General features: G+C 43.8%; 1 protein-coding gene and 1 long non-coding RNA gene across 3 annotated transcripts in view; one reads left to right on the plus strand and one right to left on the minus strand.

Annotated features, from left to right (window-relative positions):
• Positions 1–127: 127 nt before the first annotated feature.
• On the minus strand, positions 128–14,991 carry LOC131813953 (uncharacterized). 2 transcript variants are annotated; one of them, XR_009347056.1, is made up of 4 exons: positions 14,111–14,991; positions 11,453–11,509; positions 10,716–10,799; positions 128–499 (listed from the first exon to the last, which is right to left on the minus strand). It is a non-coding gene; the product is annotated as an uncharacterized LOC131813953 (long non-coding RNA). The 2 variants fall into 2 exon arrangements; XR_009347055.1 differs by having other exon boundaries at positions 128–502.
• A 248-nt stretch (positions 14,992–15,239) lies between these two features.
• The window catches only part of LHFPL6 (LHFPL tetraspan subfamily member 6), a 243,764-nt gene continuing 234,886 nt past the window's right edge, over positions 15,240–24,117 (plus strand). Inside the window, exons 1-2 of the mRNA XM_059144525.1 lie at positions 15,240–15,381; positions 16,893–17,458. Of these exons, the coding sequence (XP_059000508.1) occupies positions 17,074–17,458 (385 nt within the window). The 5' untranslated portion in view covers positions 15,240–15,381; positions 16,893–17,073. The remainder of the gene's footprint in view (positions 15,382–16,892; positions 17,459–24,117) is intronic.

The raw sequence follows: 24,117 nt of genomic DNA on the forward strand, positions 1-24,117 counted from the left end.
AAAGTGCTAAGAAAGCGCAGAGGTGGAGGAATGTGGTCCCTCGATGCAGAGGGGAGACTGGAGGAAGGACTGACAACGTAACTCTTAAGCCAAGCCTTAAAGGATGAGAGAGATTTTTCTTGGCAGAGAGAATTTTATTACTTCATGATGAAGTCTGGGAGTAAATGTTGGAACTTTGACTTATTCTTTCCCATTTCCATTTTTTTTCTTCTTGTGGCATCCATTACAATTTTCCACACTTAAATCCTCATACAGAGGGGACAGCATCACGTGGATATGTGGAATCCAGCAATATTGGGTCAGTCAGGCCCAGTAGAATCATTTCCATTAGAATTTAAAGCTGACGAACTTGTGGGTATAGAAAGAGCCCTGTGGTTGGGCTGTGGCACGGCTTCCTCCTCCCTTTGCTGACTTTGAGTGGGATGAAACTTCTCGGAGTCTCAGCTTCCTCTTCTGTATGTTGTAGATGGAAAAAGTTCATCTCTCGTGTCTGGCAAAGCTGCTAGGGGAGTTTAAAGGAAAAGTATATGAAAATCCATTTTCGTCTTTGACATGTTTTTCAAATATGAGGTGTGGTCCTGAAAAGCGTCCAGCATAGAAACGGACACACAGAAGGTCCTTGAGGTGTTTTTTTAAAAATACATTTTTTGTTTGCTTCAGAATACTTGGAATTTTACAGAAAACTTGCAAAGAGAGTTCAGAGTATTCCCCTATACCCCTCATCCAATATCAGTTTTCTGCTAATGTTTTCATCTTACGTACCGTGGTACATTTGTCAAACTAAGAAATCAACATTGGCACCTTAGCATTAACTAAACCTGAGATTTATTTGGATTTCTGCTAATATGCCTTTTCTGTTCAGGATCCCTTCCAGGAGACCATATTGACTTAGTCACATGTCTCCTTTGTCTTCTCTGGTCTTTGACAATTACTCAGTCTTCCTCTTTTTTTTTTTTTTTTTTTTTTTTTTGTTTTATAACCTTGGCAGTTTTGAGGAGCATTAATCAGCTATTTTGTAGAATTTTCCCCAATCTGAGTTGGTCTGTGGTGTATTTGGGGGAAGACTATACAGAGGTGAAGTGCCCTCTCCTCACATCATATCAGGAGTATCTGGTATCCACTCGTCACTGGTGATGTTCACCGTGGTCACCTGAATAAAGTGATGTAGGCCGGCCCTCTCCCACTGCAAATTTTTTTTTTTTTTTTCCCATCCCATACACTATTGGAGTCACTGAATCTAGCCTGCCCTCAAAGGAGTGAGAGAAGGGATAAATTCCACATCTCGGATAGGGGTGGGAGTGTATCGATGTATATGATTTGGAGTTCTTGAGGAAACTTCCTATTTTTTGAATCATCAAATAATAGAAACAATGTGAGATTAATTTTTTATTCCTTTTATTCTTGCTACTGAACCTCTGATACGAACGCTAAGATTAGACTTTTAGCCAATCGGCAGACACTGGGTGAGGGAACGAAGAGGCACTAAAGACCTACAAAATTCACAAACGAGAAAATAAGCCTCTTTATGCCTGAGCATTAACTATAATTCCAGCCACTTCAGTGCCAAGGACCCAAGCTTCCTAGTGTGGCAAAAGCCTTACTCCTGGGTCACCAGCAGATGGCACCATTGAGTAAGAGCCAGTAGGGTTCCCTTGCTACCGTGCCTTTGCCTCAACAGTCAAGTCCCTGTAGACCAAAGAAGCGGTGCGCTTGCTAAACCCATTATTTTAATTTTGCCCCGGAAGGATTTTAATTTTATTAATTAAATTTTAATAACAAAAATAGCATTATTTGGTTTCTGAAAACTTATCCAGATAAAATGGTATCTGTGGTTTCTACAGCTATTCTAAAGTCTCAAGTCTATTTTCGTGGTAACAATCTCTTCATGTGTTTGTAGTCAGATGTCAGGCTCTATTCTCACAGCAGTCAACAATGTGAAGAATGAGAAGGTCATAGACGTTTTTGCAGACTCGTATGCTTTGTATTTTATCCATTAATTCTAATTAATTCTAATTAATGGATAAAATATTAGGTCATTAATTGTTATTAGCTAGGGCTTACATAAATCAGGAAGCACTATACCACTTAGAAGCTGATGCTATTTAATAAGGATTTGGAGATGTTATTGGCATGCCTTCCCTATAGAACCCAGATATATATGTCCCCACTAAGCCAGATTGTCATGATAGACTCAGAGGTGGGGGAGGAAAAAGGAAAGAGAGAAGGAGGGCATGGTGTAGAATCGGACTTGCTTAGAGGTAAGAAAATAGACACACAGAATCTAGCTTTGGGGGGCTTCAGCCTCAGATTTCCTGAGTTGAGAGAAAATCTGTATTTCTACAACATCCCCAGTGTTCAATTTTCATTAATTTAATGTTAAAGTACCAAAGATTATTTCCATTGGAAAACTTTGGAGGGCTGCCATTTTGTGCTATTTTATATCCCACACTGGTTGAATTTTATAGAGTATCAAAGTCGGGATACATTTTGACAAGTTTATTTATATGAAAAACTTGGTCAAAATCTGTCTTCTCTTTTGAAAGAAAGCCTGGAAAACATAACAGATTGTGTATTGAAAATCCTATTTAAAAAGAAATTTCACTGTAGTTTTTATATAGCAATCCATCTTAAAAAGGCAGACCTTTTTTTTTTTTGTAGGTTCGAATGTGTTGGGTTATTTGTTACTGAGAGAATTCTAAGAGTAGAAAAGAAGTCTCACTAAAATAATAGCTTTGATCACTTCTATTTATTGAGCAGGGACTATGTGCTTGGCACTGTGGTCAGTACTTTACATATATTATCTCATTTAGTCTTTAGAGTAACACTATGGGAAGGTATTATTATTTCCATTTTACAGATGAGCAAATTGAGTTTTAGATGGATTAAATAACCTACTTATCCAAGAGAAGAGACCAGTAGTAGCTGAGCCCAGAATCTGCCTGTTCTAAACTGTACACAGGCCTTCCTCCCCATAGGAGGTTTTTCTTTTCTTTTCTTCTCTTTTCTTTTTTTAAGATTTTATTTATCTGAGAGAGAGAGAGAGCACCAGAAAAAGGGTAGAGGGAAAGGGACAGAATCTCAAGCAGACTCCCTGCCGAGTGTAGAGCCCAATGCAGGGCTTGATCTCATGACCCTGAGATGATGACCTGAGCCAAAATCAGGAGTCTGACACTTAACTGACTGAGCCGCCAGGCGCCCCCCTTTAAAGGACATATTTCTATGGCTAAATCAAATTCAGATCAGTCCTGCCTTGGTGGCAGCAAGTCATTATGCTATACTTTATGTTTCTATTTACCTTTATTATACATCAACATTTAATCCAAGACACTCTGGAAAACATCTAGACCAAAATCAATACCAAAACAAAAACAAAAACCCTTTTCTCTTTACTATAAAAGAAGAAAGGCAGTTGGATTTAGGTCCATTGTCCTTTGTTATGACCTCTAAAAAGGGTCCTGTCCTGGTCTTTGCATGCTCCTTTGCAAACGCACGTACCCTGAAATTCATCATAAAGGGGTAGGTCAGACTTTTATTGTAGGTTTGAACAGGTTGGATTTTTTTTGTTGTTGTTACTTAATGAATTCTAAGATGGCAGAAGAGAAATTTTACAGAATCTGTCTAGGGAAGGAAATGATTCAAAACTGATGGCTTAGATTGACTGACCACATTGGAAAGCTTGATATCAGGTTGTTCTGACATTACCCAGGCCTGGTGAGTGCAACTGAATGGCTATCAAGACTTCAGGGTGTTATATTTAAATGTATATTTAAGTGTATACAAGTAAGTGTAGGATCAAGAATGAGGAAAAAGCTAATCCCTGGCAGAGCGGTGCCAACTTTTCACCTATATAGCTGCGGGGTTTGGTGAATCCTTGAGAAGTTTACTTCATATAGTTCCGGCTAACAAGTTACAGCAGAACATTTCCAGATACTGGCCTGATAGACTACTGAAAGTCCTGTTCTCGGTCTCATTCCAAAACTGTAACGATGTGGTTGGTTTGTTTTTTTTTTTTTTCCCTGAGGAGAAAACAACAGATGATCAGCTCTCCCATTTTACATTGTGTAAGTTCCTCAAGATCAAGGGCCAATTCAGCAGCTAAACCGAACCCAGAACTGTGTGTTCCTGACTTCAACCCCTGTGTTTAGATCTCCTGCTGGAGTCTATGCCTCTCCCTTTTCTGCCTCTTCACAGACCAAAATGAAGGTGATAAGCATCCATCAAAACCCAGATGTTTATTCTCTGTCTCTTCTGTTTAACGTAAAGTCTCCTCTGAATCCAGGAAGCCCCATCTTTCCTTTCTTCACTGCACCGTGATTGTTTCCTAAGCAACACTCAGGGTCAAACAAGGCTGTTGGATCAAAAGAAGGTGGTAAGTGAAGACTTAAAGTTTAGCAAGTATGTACATTACACATAATTTCTTTTCTTTTAAGATTTACTTATTCATTAGAGAGAGAGAGAGTATGAGAAAGGGGTTGGGAGCCCCATGCGGGACTTGATCTCAGGACTCCAGGATCATGACTTGAGCCAAAGGCAGTCACTTAACCAACTCAGCCACCCAGGTGCCCCCATTATACATAATTCCAGATTAGACATGATGGCCAGGAAAGAAACCATGGCTATGTATTAAAAAAACCAAAGAAGAAAAAGAATTGCCTCGTCGGGAAGTTGACAGCCAAGAGAGAATCTGGACTACTCCTGGCTTAATGCCATTTTCAGTATACCTATAACCAAACCCTGTCTGCTCCCACGTTAATGTGTGAGGAGTGGAGACACTGGGATGCTAATCCATTTCTAGCAGAAAAGTCATACACACTTGGGGGACAATCTAATTCACCCATACGTATCCTAGAAGAAAAACTGCTGAAGATCCAATCTCTGGTTTGCTGTCTTTCTGCCACTAGGAGGCCTCTGGTATAAAGAAATAAAACCTAACATTCAGGAAAATCACATTCTAACACAGGCATGACCATTAATTCAAGATCTACCCCTGACTAAAATGAGTAAGTTAATTGATTCATTTCACCTCAGGCAAGTGGTTAAAGGACAGAGAAGGGGCTGATGAGGCAAAGCCATGGCCTTGGTAAATGGGCCATGACAGAGCTGACATCTGAGACCTAGTCACTCAAGATCCAGACTATGAATTTGAACCCAGGTCTTTAGCTCCTTATGGAGTGCTCTTTACACAGCTGGACACTCTGGGTTTTGATTTTGATAGAAGCTGGCTCTGATTCTTCTTGGAAAAGATACATTTTTTTTTTTTTTTAAAGGCAACAGTGTGGTGTATCCTATATATTCTTCCTGAAACCACTCATGTGGGCTTTTAATTTTAATATTTTGGCTCAAAGTGTCTTTAAGAAGATATGGAGCTCATGGTAAATCGATGAAAAGTTGTTTTTAAAACAATGTCTTTTGGAACATGGTCTAATAATACACTTTAAATAAGCTTGTCTTATTTTTTAAAAAGCAGACTGAGGGGCACCTGGGTGGCTCAGTGTGTTAAGCCTCTTCTTTGGGCTTAGGTCATGATCCCGGGGTCCTGGGATCGAGCCCCACATCAGGCTCACGTGCTCAGTGGAGAGTCTGCTTCTCCTTCTCCCTCTGCCTGCCAGCTCTGCCTACTTGTGCTATTTCTCTGTCAAATAAATAAATAAAAAATATCTATTTTTTAAAAGCAGACCGAGGTTTGAACCAGTGAACACCAGAGGAAGGTGCAAATCTAAGTCCCTGAGCAAGAGAAATTTTTTTAATTGGGTCCCAAGGAGGGGGGATTATCACAGTGCCTCTGGCCATGATCTCCCCCAGAGAATGAACACCAGTAGGACAATGGAGAAAGCTGAAATACTCAAACAATAAAGAGAAGAGACTTAAGTTTCCAAGGGCAAGCTGAAAAAGAGGAGCTATGGGGTTCAGAAAAAGTTTGGGGAGCAGGAAGGGGTAAATGAAGGGGGTGTCCAGGAAGAGGGACCCAACTATCTACAGCCAAGATGGCTGTAACCCCTGGGAAGCTTCCCACTGCAGGGGGCTTTGGGATTAGGAGGCCCAATATTTCATTTGTTTGCCGGGCTAAAATGAAACCCCATCCCTGGTTGTCCCAGAGCCTTTAAAAACACTGTCACCTAATGGAGATAAAGACGTAGAGGTCTTTCACCACTTGGGGCTACATATACTTGGGGTGAGACAGGTGTTTGACCCACCGCTTAGCAAGAAAAAACAAGAGGGTCCCCAAGCAATCTGCAGAAATAGGTAGAGCCTTCACCACATATGGCTTTCAGCTATTACAGAAGGGTTCGAGAAAAGGTTGGCCCCAGGACACTGAAAGGGAATAGAAAAGAATCTAGTAAAACTTCAGAGCCGATCTGGAGTATTTTCTACAACATTCCTGACTCATGGATATGCTCTTTGAGTGGACACCTATTATGTTGCAGTTCTCGAGGTTTTGAAATGCATGTTCCCTTCAGGGACAACTCTGACCCTTCCCTACTCTGATCTGAAATACGCTTCTCCATAAGCTTTTCTGTCCAATGGGTTGGATTTAGTCATTCTGTGTTTCAGAGACCTCATTCGATTGATAACTGCCTTCTGCTTCTATTAAGCATTTTAATTCTGGAAGTGATCTGGGTTATTTGAGGCAGATCAGGAGTACACAGATAAGCCCAATGAAAAGAGTCCCTCAGTCATACCATAAATAATTGCTTATCTGTGACAACAGTAAAACCTTTACCAATAAAGGAGTGGCTGATGTGGTTAATATACTCGTAGATATTGAAGGATTTCACATTCTGAAATTTCGGTTGTTGTAGAATGGAAATGTTTCCAAAGCACATCCTAAAATTTAGTACCTTTAAAAAAACCAAAGATATATAATGTAGTCTTCTTTAAAAGATTTATTCATTTGAGAGAGAGAGAGAGAGCACGAGTGGGAAGGGCAAAGGGAGAGCGAGAGAGAGAATCTCAAGCAGACTCCGTGCTGAGCAGGAAGCCTGATGTGCAACCTGATCCCACGACCCCTGAGGTCATGACCTGAGCAGAAACCAAGAGTCAGATGCTTAACCGACTGAGCCACCCAGGCGCCCCTATCGTCTTTTTTGATGATATGATGGTATCCTATCAATCATGGTATCAGGTATGTTTTTTATCAAGTGTTTATTCAGCACTTTCTGATCATTTCATTGATGAGTAGGGTCCCTCACCCTAAGTAGCATGAGATGATGAAAACCTGACACCTGGCACCGGCTGGACGAGATGGCAGAAGTTTATTGGTCAATCAACACACAGGCTGGGGGAGGAGGATCCTACCAGGTGGGGTGCGGGCCACACTGGGCTGTACCTGGGAGCAGACTGAACCAGCAGGGGCAGTGGGAGGCAAGGCTTGGAGTAAGGAGAGGGGGGAGTGCCCTGGGTTCCCGCAGGAGGATGCGATTAACTTGTTTGAATAATTCTGTGGGCTGGGAGGGAGCTGAGAGCCCTTAGGTTGAGGACCCCATGAGGTGCAGCTGGTTTGGCTAACAGAGAAGCTGGTCAGGAGAGCAACTTCTCCTTCTGGGTGTGAGGCACATCTGTCAAGAGTACAGGACTCACAGGGGCGCCTGGGTGGCTCAGTGGGTTAAAACCTCTGCCTTCAGCTCAGGTCATGATCCCAGGGTCCTGACATTGAACCCGGCATCGGGCTCTCTGCTCAGCGGGGAGCCTGCTTCCTCCTCTCGCTCTCTCTGCCTGCCTCTCTGACTTGTGATCTGTCGGTCAAATAAATAAATACAATCTTAAAAAAAAAAAAAAAAAAAAAGGAGTACAGGACTCACAGCCAGGTCTTTGGGGCCTACCGAGGCTCCAAGATATCAACGCATCCCATGAAATTTTGGGCCCGACACTGTAAGCACCTGCTATGTGCTTGAAAGGCTGAGGAAGACAGGCCTTGAGGAGCTCACGATCGGGCCTGGGGTACGCATTCACAACCAAATAATGATAATGCATTGCTGTCAGCTCTGTAGTAGAAGAGGTATACATTGGTCGGAAGCATGGAGGAAGGCCTGGCTGATTGTCTGGGCACTTGGAAAAGGCATCATATCAAACATCAGTTATGATAGCGGGTTGTTACTGCAGGAGCTGACCGAGGGCTGGGACACACAGCTCTCCTTTCCCTGCACGGAGCGAAGGCCCTCTGACTGCGAGTGCTTCCTAGTTGACCTGTCCTTTTCCTGGCACACAACTCCTCCCGGAGTAATGATTGAGCCGTCGGGTCTCTATTTTCCCAGCCCTGGGTGTGAGGCACATGGCAACCAGACATGGCAAGAACGCCGTGCCTGTGCCTTCACGGTAGAGGACACAGAAGTCCTATTCACCCCTCTCTCCCCGGAAACGAAGCAAGACAAATAAAACCCAAACAGAGCGGTTGTCTTCTATTTCTCTCCGCCTCTCCCTGCCTCTGTTGCTCTCCTTCCCACTCCCTCTCGTGCCCTCTTCCTCCTCCTTCTCTCTCCTCCCTCCCCACTGCTATTGGTACCCCCACCAACACTTCTAACGTCTGTCTGCCGAAATGGTTGATGCTGTAGACGGCTCTTAATTCTATTTTTATTCTTGGGTCTTCTGCTGCTTGTCACCTCGCCCATGTTCTTCAGCTTTTAACCCCCAGGGACATTGATCTTTGGAAGGCGTAAGTAGCCAAACAGCATTCTCCCTGCATCCACACGTGTACAAGTACTCGAGCTGGCAAGTCAACCAGACACCATTGTTGACGGTTCAGCTCATGGCTGACTGCTGAAGTCAGCTCCTGTCTTTTCTCCGGACCCCGTCAGTACAGACCCGGTGTTGCTGCCGTTATTGGTCACAGAATAGTCATATTTCATTAGTATTTCAACATGCTTAGGTTCAGTTTGTGATGTTCCTATTAGGATCTCTGACAGGGGCCAATAAAGAGTGCATCTCTTCCCCGATGCAATCTGGACAAATGAAGAGGGAAAAGTGGCAGATGGAGACCAAAAGGTCATGGCTATTACTAATGGAGGTTAGAGTGAAGGATGCAGCTTAGTGAAGGGCAAACGGGCCTGCTAAGTGGGCCCCAGAGCTCAGCAGATTTGCCAGCTCTCCCAGGCTCTGCCTTTCTCTCTCTTGCCCTATGTGGGACATTCACCCACGAGAGAAGGGCGGCCATAACCGAGCACACAAAGAGGGTTCCCCACCCCCCACCCCCGGGCCTCCAATTACCCCAGCTGCTTGGATGAGTGGAGAGAGACCAGGTGCATTTAAGAAAAATTTCTCCTTTTTTTTCCTGAGGGAAAAAAAAAAAAACTAGAAAAATGGGGGAAAAGCATGTCTCCTCTACCATTTCACAATGGCTGTAATGTGAAATTATGTACTTCAGGAAAACCAGAGTTTGTTAACTTCTCTGTGTTATAATACTAAGTTAACTATTTAAGTTTTGGTTTTCTTCTCTTAGATCATTCTATTAGTATATTTAATACTCGCAATGCATCTTATTTTGATGAAGGGAGGATTTACAAATTTAAAATGCTGCAGAAACACATCTTTGTGAATTTTCTCAGAAGGTATCAGTGATTGGCAGCAAATATTATCACAGAAAAAATTCTTATCTCTTTCTATAGAACTCATTATACTCCTCTTTCTACATGTTCTGGGAAAATTTTAAAAACCCATAAGACATAGTCATAACACTGAAAAAGCCCGAGATAATTTTTGATACAAAAAGAAAAAAAGAAGAATTTAAAAGTAGCAAACGCATGACATTGATTCAATATTAAACATAATCATGTACTACTTGAAATTGCTTACTGGGTCATTTAGCAAAAAATATATATAATGTATTATGGACATTTTCCATTTTGATGGCTTAATGTGAAATATTTGCTATGTAAAGTGCGATTTAACACTTCACATTTTTTGCTTCTTATGAATAAGTTATTGATTTAAAATTTGTATGCTGCTTTAATTCATAAAAGAATAATATAGAGAAATTATATGGCACTTTAGATTGCCAAAGTAGTTTGCAAACTTTAAATGAATAATGCAGACAGCATTCCTGGGAGCAGACCATGGACTCTATGTACCTTATTTCCATGAGAGTTCTTGAGGAATACAGTCATACAAATCACTATGTTTAGAAATCGTACATAACAAGACACAATTTCTACAGAAGACAGGCCTTGAGTCTATCAAACACATGACAGAAAGCTCATAGAAAATGAAATAGGCAACCTCCTTTAATAGGATGTTAGGGCAGCTATGGTAAATGTATGCATAACCATGTACGCAAGAGAAAGAGTATTCTAAAAGCAATCCATGATCTCACTCCGAGACGACTTGAAATGGAGACCAGGAAACCTGAGAGTTCACTTGTCTTGTGAGATTTTTTTCCCCCCTCTATACAAGATGGACACAATGCAGTAAAATACCATAGCAATACTCATTTAAATTTGTCTTGAGAAGAGATTCATGGGGCATTGGGTGGCTTAGCTGGTAAAGTCTGTCTTTGCCTCAGGTCATGATCCTGGGGCCCTGGGATGGAGCCCCGCCTTGGGCTTCCTGCTCAGCGGGGAGTCTGCTTCTCCCTCTGCCCCTCCAACCCTTATGCGTGTGTGTGCACATGCACTCTCTCTCTAATAAAGAAACAAACTCTTCGAAAAGAGAGAGAAAGATTCATGAGGGGCAAGGGTAGTTCAGGAATGTACAGAGGAAAGAAGCAGCCAAAAGAATGAACTTACCATGCTCTCCAATTGTTTACTTTACATCCTCTGTCCTGAGCACCGTGATGAGTTTTCAGCTAGTGGAGCCTCTCTTCAGTGCCTCTGTGGAGGAACAAATGACGTATTCTGATACAGAACTGATCAGCTCTAGGCCGGGAGCCGTTGAAGAAATCTCTCTTCCCGGGCTCTATTTAGTATTTAGAGCCTGGCTTTTGTTATGCCCTAATTCTCTTTTACACACTATACCTTCCCGCATCTCTCTCTTGCTGGCCTGTATTCAGAGGTCCTTCTCGTGGCAGGTCATTTGATAATGCTGAGAATTTCGGTCTTTCTTAAATTTCTCAAGGTTAGGACTTTAAGGGGAGCTATTTTGTAAACTGTGTTCATGGCTATTCCTGTTTCTCTCACCAGACTTTAAGAAGGGTCCAATACATGCCATAGACAATGCATGCCCACTGTAGCCACCGTTTGCCAGAGAAAGAATGGTGCCCCGGCACTCTTTGTTTCTTCTGCTTCATGGCCCCTCACCCTGTGTCTAATCCACCTTCCCATGGTGCCGGTCTCTGGACTGCAAGAGAACAGGTCATTTCAGTAGTCTAGTGGGCGCTTGTTTGTTGCCAGTAACAGAGGCTTAAACAGGTAAGGGTGTCTGGGGATAACAGAGCAGCCTAGTGAAAAGACCAAGCATCCAGACTCTTGGCGCCATTTTACTCCATCATTCTTAGTGTGTTGGCTTTTGTCATCATCCTTCTCACCTCATAGCTGAAGAATGGCTTCTGTGCTTCTAGGTGCCATCACATCTGTTTTCAAGGCTGGAAGAAAGAGGAAGAGGATGGGGTGGCAGGGAGCGGGGGTGGGTGGGGTGGGGTGCGGCACCACTCCACTTTCCTCGATGGCCAGCACTGTCAACATGGCCACTCAGACAGCAAGCGAGGCTGGGGAATGGAGATTTTAGCTTTCCCTGCTTCTGTTGCGGAGAAAGTGATAGCAGAAGAGGGTTGGAAATGGGCATTGTATGAGCCGAACTGTAGCTTTTATCACAAACATCAACTGAAGAGGTCCCTTTCCAACCTCTCCCCTAGAGTCAGAAGTGATTGATTCCATGGCGTTTCCTCGATCCCGCTATCCTACTTCCTCCCTAATTTTACATAGCACACCCTATTTGTTTAAAAATTAAAGACGGGCTCTGTAGGCTGCACAGGAACAAGGATCATAATCACAATGATATTGATTTGTTCATTAATTCTTCCAGTTAATGTTCAATTATTGAGTATTTATCTTTAACTGCGAAGCTCTCAGGTACCATGCTGGGTTTCCTGTCATTGAGCATATGTCTTATCTGGATGGTACTTCATTCATTAGGAATGCTTTCAGCTACTACAAGCAGAAGATTCAAATAACAGTGATTTAAACCATATTAACAATCTATAATTTACTTTTAAAAATTTCAAAAGGAGGTGTGTAGCTCCACCTGGGATTCTGTCTCTGATTCTCCTCATGGTTGTCAGAAGGCTGCCACAGCTTCAAACACCTCATCCTTCAAGAATGTGTCTGAAGACAGCTGTTTTTTATCAGAGAATGCAATCTTCCCTGAGGCTTCCTCAGTAGACTCATTAGCTAAAGAGATCACGTGAATCCCACTAGCTTTAAGGATGTTGGAAGGGAGGTATTTACCTAGGGAACAAGGACAAGGAGTTGGGACTTAATCTTGGATAGCCAACCAAGGGCATTGTCAGATGCTTTACAGCCTCCTCATCTCATCTTGTGACTCAACAAGACCACTCTCCAAATGTACTAGAAACTCAAACCTGGAGTAAGAGGTACATGCCACCTCTACTATGTGGGAACTTCTGGCTGGGAGATAATTTAAAGATCCTTTGAAGGTGCAAATTTAATACAAGGGTTTTAAAGATATTACAATGCATTTTGCCTATAAAATATACACACAAGAACCCAAGGTGTAATTCGGAAGATTTTATAGTTTGGGAACATAATTACATGGTGGAATGAGAAGGGAAATCAGGATACATGGATTCTAGGCTCAGCTTTGGTTAGCACACCAGAAGGATTCTGAGCCCCCGCTTCCTCATCTGTTAAATGTACTTAAGCAAAATCAGATGACTCCCAGACTCCTTCTCAAATATATGAATACTTCTATGATCATGATGCTAGAAGTCATGAGCTAGGACAATGTTAAAAACCGCCTAGGTGGCTCAGTCAGCTGAGCATTGCTCAGCACAGAGTCTGCTTGAAAGTCTCTCTCTCCCTCTCCCTCTGCCCTTCCCCTGCCCCCTCCTTCACTAAATTAAAATTTATAAAACCGCCCATTACAGGCTCTTTTTACAAATGAGAGAACTCAGGCTCGGAAAGGTCACCATTTGTCCAAACGCATTCATCTAATTTAGAAATTTGAGTCCTACTGCATAATGTACTATGCTTTCACAAATAATTGATATATACATCCTAATAAATCTTTTATTATTTATTTATATAATAATAAATAATAATTAATTATTAATAATTAATAAATCTTTTAAAAATTCAACCTCTTCCTCTATCTTCTTTTTCATTTTAAGCAGAATCTCTCCAGTAGCATTTTGACCTATTTAATAGGATGCAAATAATGAGTTGTTTTGTTTTATTTTATTTTAAAGATTTTATGTATTTATTTGACAGAGAGAGTACAAGCAGGGGGAGTGGCAGGCAGAGGGAGGAGAAGCAGGCTCCCTGCTGAGCAGGGGGAGCTTGATGTGGGATTCAAATCCAGGACCCCAGGACCACAACTGGAGCCAAAGGTAGTTGCTCAACCAACTGAGCCACCCAGGCGCCCATGAGTTATTTTAAAGCCCGCATTTTAGCTGTAACCTCTCGGACAAATCTCATGACTGTAATTTTGTCTTTATATGGTTCTATCTTCTGCCTTCACATTATATATCTGAAGGCTCTGGGTAATAGCTACGGGCGTGGCACTAACTGGAAGTCAGACCCATCATTTGAGCCATCCCAGAGCTAAGTAACCAGTGATTTGTATGAGACAATTTAAATCACTTGAATCAGGGATTCTGAACCTGGGATTTCAGGGATGAGCTACAGGGGAACAGGGAACCACCTGACATTTCACTGAAACAGGTTTTCTTAACCTTAGCACTATTTACTTTTTGGGTTGAGTAATTCTGAGAGGTTGTCCTGTGCATTGCAAGGTGTTTAGCGGCACCCCTGGCCTCTAACCACTAGATGCTAGTAGAGCCCCCCTCCTCATGATAATCAAAACCCAAGAGATTACTCAAGTCTTTTCAATATGATAATGAGAGAACGTATATCTCCAGCTGTAGTTGCAGGAAGAATGTCCACCATTATGGCTAACTGAAATGACGCAGTTTGAAAATTTACTATGAAATATTATATATACCTACCCATTTATTACTTCTAACTCCTTTGAAAAAGCACTTCACAGACTATCCCGGGAAGTATCTGCTTCACATACTGCTATTCCTACACGGCGGGGTTCTTCAAATATGGTCTTCAACAGAGACGCCCACAGTCCTCTACTGAATGTAGCTCTCAACTTCCAGAGAGGTGAGTGAGAAGGGCAAGCTAAGACAGAAATCTAATGGTTCTGATTCCAAGAGTGATTGGTTGGAGAGATGGAGGGGAAGGGCGGGAGGGGAGGAGGGCGGAGAGGGAGAGGGAAAGAGAGGCAGAAAGAGAAAGAGAAAAAAGAAAAGAGAAAGGGAGGGAGAGATAAAGAGGGAGAGAATACAATGGCTTGAAAGAGGTTCCCAGAAAGGGTATCTCTGGGGAGAGGCTTGCTCGCTGGAAGTCTCCCCCTGCCTTCTCCCTGGCCTGTCTGGAAAGAAGCTTGCCAGACAGAATCCCTGAGCTTAGGCTTCCCGTTCTTATCTCTCAGTCCACACTGGCTTTTCTAACTCCTTCCAAAGTGACTCCAACCCAAGGACCTCCTCAAAGCTCCAAAGGGTCACTTTGCCCAGTGTTGAGGCGCTCCTTTTCATCTGCATCTCCGGTAGGAAACGGGCGCTTAAGCCGCAAACCCCAGCCCCAGAAATGCAACCAGGGAACTTGTCTGGTCTTCGCAGCCCCTCGGGAGCACGGAGAAGACCGGCAACTTTCTCCCCTACTTCTGGGTCTGCGTGCCTCCCCGCCCTCCCCTCTTGGCAGGAGCCTAGAGGGGAGGGCGGCGGGGGGGTTCGGCTGCGGGAGCAGCCAGAGCTGCGCCCCCCCCCACCCCGGGACGAGGAGGGGGGACTCCCGGGTCCCGGTCGGCCGCGCCGCGTCCGCGTTCCGCCGGCCGTGGGGTCCCCGGGCGCGAGGGGAGGGGACAAGAGAAAGAGGAGGGCCGGGCCGCCGAGGGGAGGAGGCGGTGCGTGCCTCGCCTGCCAAAGGGAGCTCTGTTCCTCTGCGTGAGAGCCCGGGCGCCCCGCGCGTGGCCACCGCGCTCCGTCCGAGCCACCGCCGGAGAGCACGGGCAGCGGGGGCTCCGCGGGTGGCGGCGCAGCCCGGCCTTCGTGAGACCCTCCGCCTCCGGCCGGACGCCGCTCTCCGCCCCGGGGTGGCCGCGGCTGTGAGGGACAGCGGCGAGGAGGAAGGACGCGCTGGGCGCCGTGGATGTTCCGCCCGCGGAAGACAGCAAGTTGAGCGCGCGCCCCGGCCGCCGCCCGCCAGCCGGGTGAGTGAGGAGAGCGCTGGCTGCCCGGCGCCGCGGACTCCGCTCTCTCCCCGCGCCCCCCGGCCCCCCGCCGCCGGAGTCGGGCTGCTCCCGGCTCCGCACTTCCTGAGCCCCGCGGCGCGGTCGGCTCTCCCGGCCGCCGCGTCCGCTGTCGGCGGCTGCCTCCGGGGGGTGCTGCTTTCCCGTGCTTTCCCCTCCCTGCGCGCCGGACGGCCGGAAAATGCCCCTCTCTCCGCTCGGGGCTCCGGGAGCACAGGGTGTCGTCCGGGGTGGGGCCATTGCGAGGGGCCCACGGTGGGCTGGCCCGCCCCTCGGAGCGCCAAACCCTGGCTGCAGATGAGGGCCTTCCAACCCCCAGACCGCCCCCCGCAACCTCCCCCAGCCTCATGGCCCAGGCAGACCAAGTTCAGCGGCTAACGCTGACGCTGACTGCAGTTGACATGATTAAAAAAAAAAAAAAAAAGTAGTTGAAGCTCCCCCGCAGTGACACACTGGGCTGGAACTGGGGCGGCGGGTGGAGAGGAAACGGTAGGGGTGAGGGCTGGGTACGGGGGAGGCCAGGGAGAGGGAATTTGCTGTGGACACTGAAAAACTGGAGTTATAGGTTCTGGGAATGGAACCGTGGGGGTGCATGGGCTGCTTCTGTATTCCTTTCTGTATGGAAAGTGTGGGAAATGGTTCAAGAACTCCTTTTGAGAGGAAGGGAGGGCTGGAAGTCAAGGCGCATTGAACTCTTTGAATGACTGGGGTTCCATGCGGAGTACTAGAATGTGCGGATTACTTTTCAGATTAGACGCTGACAATCGTTCCGCGGGAGAGAGAGTCCTACCAATCTTTACTGGAACCCATGAATCAGAAGGAAGCCCTACACAGCCTTTCTTTCATTTGCACTAGGAGAAAGGGGGTTAAGACTGAAGGAATTCACAAATACTACTGAAGGAGTACAGGGAGTGCCTAATAGTTCCATCCATTCTATGTGCCTAGACAGGCTATAGTACTTGTTGAATTTATGGTGCTCTGCCGCTGTGAAAATTATCCCAATTATTTTGTTTGGGCTCGTGCAGAGTTAATGCACCTAAAGGGACACGGAAAAGTTGCTACAAATTATCAGCATGAACTTGCAAGCCAAATAAACAAACCATGGTATGATTCACTTTATTTTAATATTGGAATCATGTTTACTGCTAGTAAAAATGCTACATTACTTTTCCTTGTGAGCATGTGAAATGGATTCACTGACTTGGCAAATAGAAGCCATGCATTTCTTTAAGTAAATAGCTGTCAGAGTTAATTTGGGAGCATTTACAGGAGATAAAGACATGAAAAAGCTATGAGCTAGTTTGACAAAACTTGAATGGTAGAGAAGTTTCTAGAGAGAATGAGTTCTTCCCACTTTTGAAGTGTTGAGGCAAGTTTGAATGTTTATTCATTAAGAGTTGCAGCCCAACTATACCGGTGTTATCGCTGCTCTAAAAACATTTCACTTTTAACATTTATTATTGTTTTGCCAGGGACCATCGTCCTTACTACAGAGAATGGGAAGTTGATGGTCAGGAAGACTGAAGATCCATTCTGTTACTAGACACCCCCTATTACAGAAGTGTGGACTGCCCCCCCTTGCCTGGTGGTTTCACACCTTCCCTGGCTCCTGAAGTCCTAAATAGTTACTGCGCGTCCCCGTTGCCCTGAAAGATGGCATCCAGCCTGACTTGTACTGGGGTGATCTGGGCTTTGCTCTCCTTTCTTTGTGCTGCCACCTCCTGTGTGGGGTTCTTCATGCCTTACTGGCTCTGGGGATCACAGCTGGGCAAGTCTGTGTCCTTCGGTACTTTCCGGAGGTGCTCCTATCCTGTCCACGATGAGAGCCGGCAGATGATGGTGATGGTGGAGGAGTGTGGGCGCTACGCCTCCTTCCAGGGCATCCCCAGTGCAGAATGGAGGATCTGTACCATTGTCACAGGCCTGGGCTGTGGCCTCCTCCTCCTGGTGGCCCTCACCGCCCTCATGGGTTGCTGTGTGTCGGAGCTCATCTCCAGGACAGTGGGAAGAGTGGCTGGAGGAATTCAGTTTCTGGGGGGTAAGTAACTTGTTCACTTTGACTTATTTACTGGAATCCCAAAGCAGTATTGAAAATTATGTTCCTTTTGTCTGCCAAAATCCTTATAACTGGCACTTGGAATGCTCTGGAGAAATAGACATGGGGTGGCTTTAGTGATAGACTGCCAAAGTCAAAGTTTGTTTGTTTGTTTTAAATCGGAATTGCTTTATAACTTGAAGATATCTTAATTTCTGTACATCTTTAGGTATATATATATCATTGGCCTGCCAAGTACAACCTGAATGAGGTGGCAACCTGGCGATTGTTTATAATGTAGTAGGGGAGATAGTTTAGATTTTCTAACTTCCTGCTCTCCTTGTTCAACAGTAAGCAATTCGATTATCTATGTCTTACTGGCATCTTTAGGTCTTTAGAGATGAAAAGTTGAAAAGCTTTTTGAATCAACATTGCTGTCATAAGCCTTTAATACTCTTTGGCAGGCATAAAATTGACCCTTGACGAATCTTAAACTATATTTCTAAATAAATGATTATGGTTTTAAATGAGAGATCAGTTTTACATGAACAACTATGGATTACATTCCGCTGCAAATACGGCCATAGACTTAATTATCTTGTTAGGATTTAACTTCCCTGGATGCTCTTGCTGTGAAGAAAAAAAGAAAAAGCAAATAACTGAGTGCTTGTCCCAAATGGACTGGAGAGTCTCACTAACACCAGAAGAGGTTTGATTTTTACTTGGGTTTCCTCCAACAAGTATTACTTCAGTATATCTGGTCATATGGTTTTAATTATACTTTATATATTTTCCACTGTGCTTTTCACCTCCGTTCTTCAAACTGACAGGCTGAACTTGCCTGATTTATAGTCCATCCTGGTAAAATATGACAACCTGTAGATAGCACAGAATGAAGGGAAATAGGAAGCCAGGAAAATGTATAAAATGTATTTGTAACTTCATTATAAAGTAAAAGTCTATTCTTCTTCCATGTGGGGTTTTCTTATAGTCTTTTGTGAAGAATTCAGAAGAATCCAGAAGAAGAAAAAAAAAATTAAAATGGATAGTTCTCAGATAGACCCTTTTGGAGAAATCCCAACAGATGATTGCGGGTTATTTAATAGAACACTTTCAAGTAACATTTTGGATAAGAAAATCCTTGGGCTAAGAAGACAAGAGGCAAAAAAGATTTGTGTTTTAAAACAAATAACAATGTTGCTTGCAGGTCTTTATTCCTCTACTGGATTAATATTGTTCTCATCTGTGTTTTTCCCTGAAGGTTTGCATTGCACTCTGCCCTGGGAGGCGGTCTGGGGGACTTAGCTGTCCTTTCTTTGGTGTTTCAGTGTTCAACATTGAGCTGAAGTCATGTGTATGAGATACATATATATATGTGTGTTTGTGTATATGTGAAAAAATATATATATATACATATATATTTATATTCATATAGAAATGTAGTGAAACGATTAGAGAACACAAGGAGGTTGTTGAAAGCCAAGATATAAATCCAGAACTTGAAAACTTTTTGATACCACAGTTTTCAGAAATAGAATTAGTGCTTGGGAGTATTTAAAATTTGTTTTTCTTTAAGAGTAAACTTGATTTGCTGTTTGTGTTTCACTTAGCTCAGGAAAAATGCTTAGGCAGTTCCTTTTTCTCCTCTTATGATAAATATTACTTTCCATTTTTCCTTCATTTTAGGGTGGGGACTGCCATTATTTCTGGCAGAACAGAAAAATGCTTACAAAGAGAAATCAGTTTTTATTGATTATCTTTAAATGTATCATGAAGGAAGGCAACAGGAAGTGAACCTGAGACCCGTGAGATTTATGCTCCCCTCCCTAAGATACGTATAGATTTTTTGGAATGATACAGAGCTAAATGTTCTATTTTACAGAAAACTCAAGGGGAAAGATCACTGGGGAAGTTGGGTGTGTTTTTAAAAGGACCTTTTCCCCACTTTGTACATGCTTTTCATGAACTCTGCTTGGCGAGAGTCACTGACCTTAAGCTAAGGATACAGTTTATTATCAGCAGTTGATACCCTCTCCTTTCTCATATGTATTTCTCCTACCTGGAAAAAAAATAAAGATGAACGTAAAACCTAAAATAGTGTTTTTCTGAATCAGAACTCTTGAGGGCACAAGTAAGTAAATACATCCTGTTAATCAAGATTTAGAGTAAATTTAGAATGAAAAAACGACCTGCGTTCTGGAAAAGGTTTTGAAATATCTGTCTCCCGTCACTATTGCATAATGGTAGACAAGTTGGGGGAAGGGGAAACTTCAAAAAGAATTCTTCCTGTTATTCATTCTATAATTTTTTTTTAATTTTATTTTTTTTAAAAGATTTTATTTATTTATTTGACAGACAGAGATCACAAGTAGGCAGAGAGGCAGGCAGAGAGAGAGAGAGAGAGAGAGAGGGAAGCAGGTCTCCTGTGGAGCAGGGAGCCTGATGCGGGGCTCGATCCCAGGACCCTGAGATCATGACCCGAGCCGAAGGCAGCAGCCCAAACCACTGAGCCACCCAGGCGCCCCGATTCATTCTATAATTATTTGGGGTCTTATTCATAAAAACTTCAATGGTTAGTAACTTTGTTCTATGAAATTTTTCATAAAATGGGCGGGTTTCATAAAGACTGCAAAATAACAAACCAGTGAGTTCTTAAGCCTTCCGTAGATGGCTCTGCTTCTGAAATACAGACTGCATACAGCGAGCTCTCCTATAAGGCGGATTCTCTTACTAAAAATGATTCACTCAGACGGGTTATGTTTAGCTAAAGTTAGGGCTGCTCCAAAAACAACAGGAAGCAGGAGAATGGCAGAGTACAGAGGCGTCCTGCTTACCCCTGCCTGCTGTGTCTAGAGTTTGCACATATGGTGTAACATCAGGCAGTGAAGCCCCTGCAGTACTTTGGAACTAGTTAAAGGACAAAGTGTCAACCTTAATTTTGAATTGTCTTGCTGTGGTTGGTTAGAGGTTAAAATGTCACCTGTCAGCTGGCAGAGCGAGGCAAGACAGGATGGTCGCATATGACATTTTTACCCCGTAGAGGAGTACTTCTAGGAATCAGTGACTCGTGCTCTTCTTGGGGCAACTTGTACAGAAATTTTAATTGCCACTTCTCCATCTTACGTTGGAAGTCATGTTTCTGTCAGAATTTTTACAGACTGGCCTTGATTTTTTCAAACACCCTCAGAGAAACAGAGTGTATGATAAAAGCGGGTCCATGTGTATCTGATAGTGATGGCACTAGGAGAAAGCAGGTTTTCATTTGGGTGCGTTTGCTAAGTATACAATTACGTGCTTTCAGGTACTGCTTGTTGTCATTAAGTCCTTCCACAAAATTTTTAAGTGTCAGTATCACACTTCTAATGCATGTGTTAGGAAATGTCTTATTTTTGTGCTTTGTAAATATAACATGGGGCAACATGGTGAAGACAGAATGGATCTGTCTCTAAGTTCTCTGGCCGGTGCTTGTTAATGTCAGGGTCTGTGTGTCTCTCGTCCTAAGAAGCCACTGCTGCTGCTGGGATAAAGGAGGCATGGAAGGGAGTCCCAAATTTCTACTGTTCCACATTAGCTTGAACTTGCATCACATATACGTATAAAATGGGTAGAGAGTGCTAATTAGTAGCCAACAGCGACCTTTGCAATTTGGAAGGTGTTCTGTTGAGGAAGCCAGGGGAGACCATGTTCTCAACAAATTGATTGTTAGTTATGTGCTCCTGAAGACAGTAATGATGACGGAGTGTTTCTTTGAGCATCCCTTGCTCTGTGTGTGGAAAGCCTTTCCAGATCCCTTCACGGTAGGGTCCCACCTCGACCTGTCTGTCATCCCTCTAGGATGAGGGCTCACAACTCTCCTTCCCTCGCTCCCCTTTAAACCTGACTTGTCATGTGATATGCCACTGTGTGCTTCCCCTCCTTTCTGGCTATCTGTCAAGTGACTGCTAAGGAATAAGATAAAGGAGGAGGGCTGGCATATTCATGGGCCTAGTGGCTTTTTAGTGACTGTGATGAATGGAAAGAAGCTGCTCTGATTTTTTAAGAAATCCAGAGACTTCTGAGGCCAGCTGGGAGAGCAGGCAGGGGTCTTTTCGCTCCTCTTTAAGCTACACCTTGTGCATTGCTTCCTACTGTACTCCTGCTCCGTTCAGCTACCCTCCAACAAAGAAGGTAAAGACCAGGGAAGTATCTTGAGTTCTGAGCCTATGGTTCCCAAACTTTACCCTGCATTAGGACCACCCAGGGCTTTTAAGACACAGACTCCTGGGACCCACCCAGGGACTCTGATTCCATTGGCTTGGGGAGGGGCCTGATACTTTGCATTTCTAACTAGTTTCCAGATGATGCTTGTTCTGAGCCCCCAGCTCGAGAACCCTGTTCTAAGTTAACCATTTCGTGCTTTAGAAATGTTTGACTTCTTGGAGATTGTTTACTTTCAGAAGTTAGTTAATGTTTGTTTACTTGTGTAATAATCCAATATAAAGTTCTGTAATTGGGCTTGGAAAGATACGTAGTGTCATGTTGGCTAAGGACATCCTTGTTCTATCTCTCCCTGTTTTTGTCACAGGAAATCATTTTCCTCAAGTTCTCTATCTTAGACATACTATATTAATCTATACATATATTTATATATGTGTGTGTGTCTACATATATTCTTTTATTTGCCATTGCCCTATGACCAAAACAAGATTTTATAGAAGTGAAACTCAAAACAAGACCTTCATATACCCTCTGGATTTTTAGTCATGAATTGCTCACTGAAAGACATGAAAACCATACTGCAGACTGGAGAGATGGGCGAAGACAGCCCTTGACTGACTCCAGAAAGCCACGTGTGTCTTGTAAAAGTGAAATGACTAGGCCGGGAGGACACTCCGGAACCAGCTGGTCAGAGCTTCTGCTGGGAGGCGAGATGGCACTTCCATGGGCTCTAAGGAAAGGGTCTCCTGATCTTAGACATCTCTAGGGGAAAAAATGATGCACTCTTGAAGAGTGGTGCTTTCTAGGGCCACAGACACTCCTTTCCACACAGTCATATGTCCCACATACATTGCTCATCATGAGGAACGGGCGGTGGATGGAAGCTAGGCAGTGTGGCCGTGAGAGCCAGCCTTTGGCAGCCAGGGAAGGGCTAGAGGGAGCAGCAGTGGGGCCAACTGACAGCGAATGCCTCAGGTACAAGTCGCTTTGAGCTCTGGACTCCTTATAGGCAGGGATGTCAATGAATTAGCTGATCTTTCATAAAACCTAAATACCAAATTTTATATTTATATTTAATATGTTAAGATTATATTTTCAAACAGCCATGGTCACCAGTTGTTTTCTCCTCCTCCTCCTCCTCCTCCTTCTTCTTCTTCTTCTTCTTCTTCTTCTTCTTCAAGATTTTACTTCAAGGTTTTATTTGAGAGAGTGAGAGTGAGAACGCAAGCATGGGGAGTGGCAGAGGGAGAGGGAGGCAGGGATCCTGATACAGGACTCCATCCCAGAACCCTGGGATCATGTCCTGAGCTGAAGGCAGACGCTTAACTGACTGAGCCACTCAGAAGTCCCACCAGTTTTCTTCTACCTAAGTTTTTTTTTTTTCCTTTTTGCCCAGAAATACTTGTACTTCTAAGGCTTCTTTTGGAAAGTTTTTGATGGTTTTCAAACTTTTGTAGAAAGCTTTCAAGTTCTTCATATCAGTCACTGACATCAAAATTCAATACCATATTCTTTTAATTCTCTAGGAGACCTGAAAGTGCCCTAGGAGTTCATTTCTCAGGGAGACTCCTGCTCTGTCCCAGAGAGTGATTCGTAGGCAGGTCTGAGTGGGGCCCAGGTGAAGCTGTTTCAACAGCTTCCCCTAGAAGTTCTAGAACACAAATGGCCCCCAGGCTGCATTTTGGGAAATAGGAAAGAATTTTGTTCACTTCAAATCTCATATTATCCCGGTATTGGGGGCCTAGGCTTATGTCTAGCAAAAACCTAAGTATGACTATCAATCTCTTTCTATCCGTAGTTATTTTGGGGATCATATGCCAGAAGCAGCAAGATATCACCACCATTGTGTGAGCGGACCAGTTTCTAGCTGTGTTCTCTCTGATCTTAGAGATTTGGGGCATTCCTGATGGATAGTCAGCTCTGTGTATATGCTCAGAAAGCAAAAGGACCAAATCTTTTCCACACTGTGCTTAGATAAAGACTATTTTGATTTGTGACTCCACCTGCAAATTACACACCTGCTGTCATTTTCTGTGCCCTGTTTTCCTCCTTCAGCCCGAGAGTGCTTTGTTGCTGGTTTATGTTCTCTGACAGTGTGCTGGGGTGTACTCCGTTTTTACCTATTTTGGATGATGGGTTTTTTACGTCCCAATTTTGTATTTGTGAAAAAAAAATGCTAATGGTAATAATTGGTTAAAATGGTGGAGGAAGTGGTTTTCCGCCGCACGTGGGCCTATCATGTCTGTGAGACAAGACTTTTAACCTAGAATTATTTAGATTGATGGTTTTGACAGGGTCTACATCTTCATTTACTTTATGCAGAGTAAAGTCTTTCCAAGAGAGTCACTTGAGTTTTAGTCTATTTCCCTTTGTCACCACCAGCTAGCATAGCGTTACGTGGATACCGCTGAGGCCAGGGTTAGTTAGCATGGGTTAGTTAGCCTCCTTAACGCAGAGAAAATGTG

Source organism: Mustela lutreola, chromosome 13, assembly GCF_030435805.1.
Source record: "Mustela lutreola isolate mMusLut2 chromosome 13, mMusLut2.pri, whole genome shotgun sequence".
NCBI lineage: Eukaryota > Metazoa > Chordata > Mammalia > Carnivora > Mustelidae > Mustela > Mustela lutreola.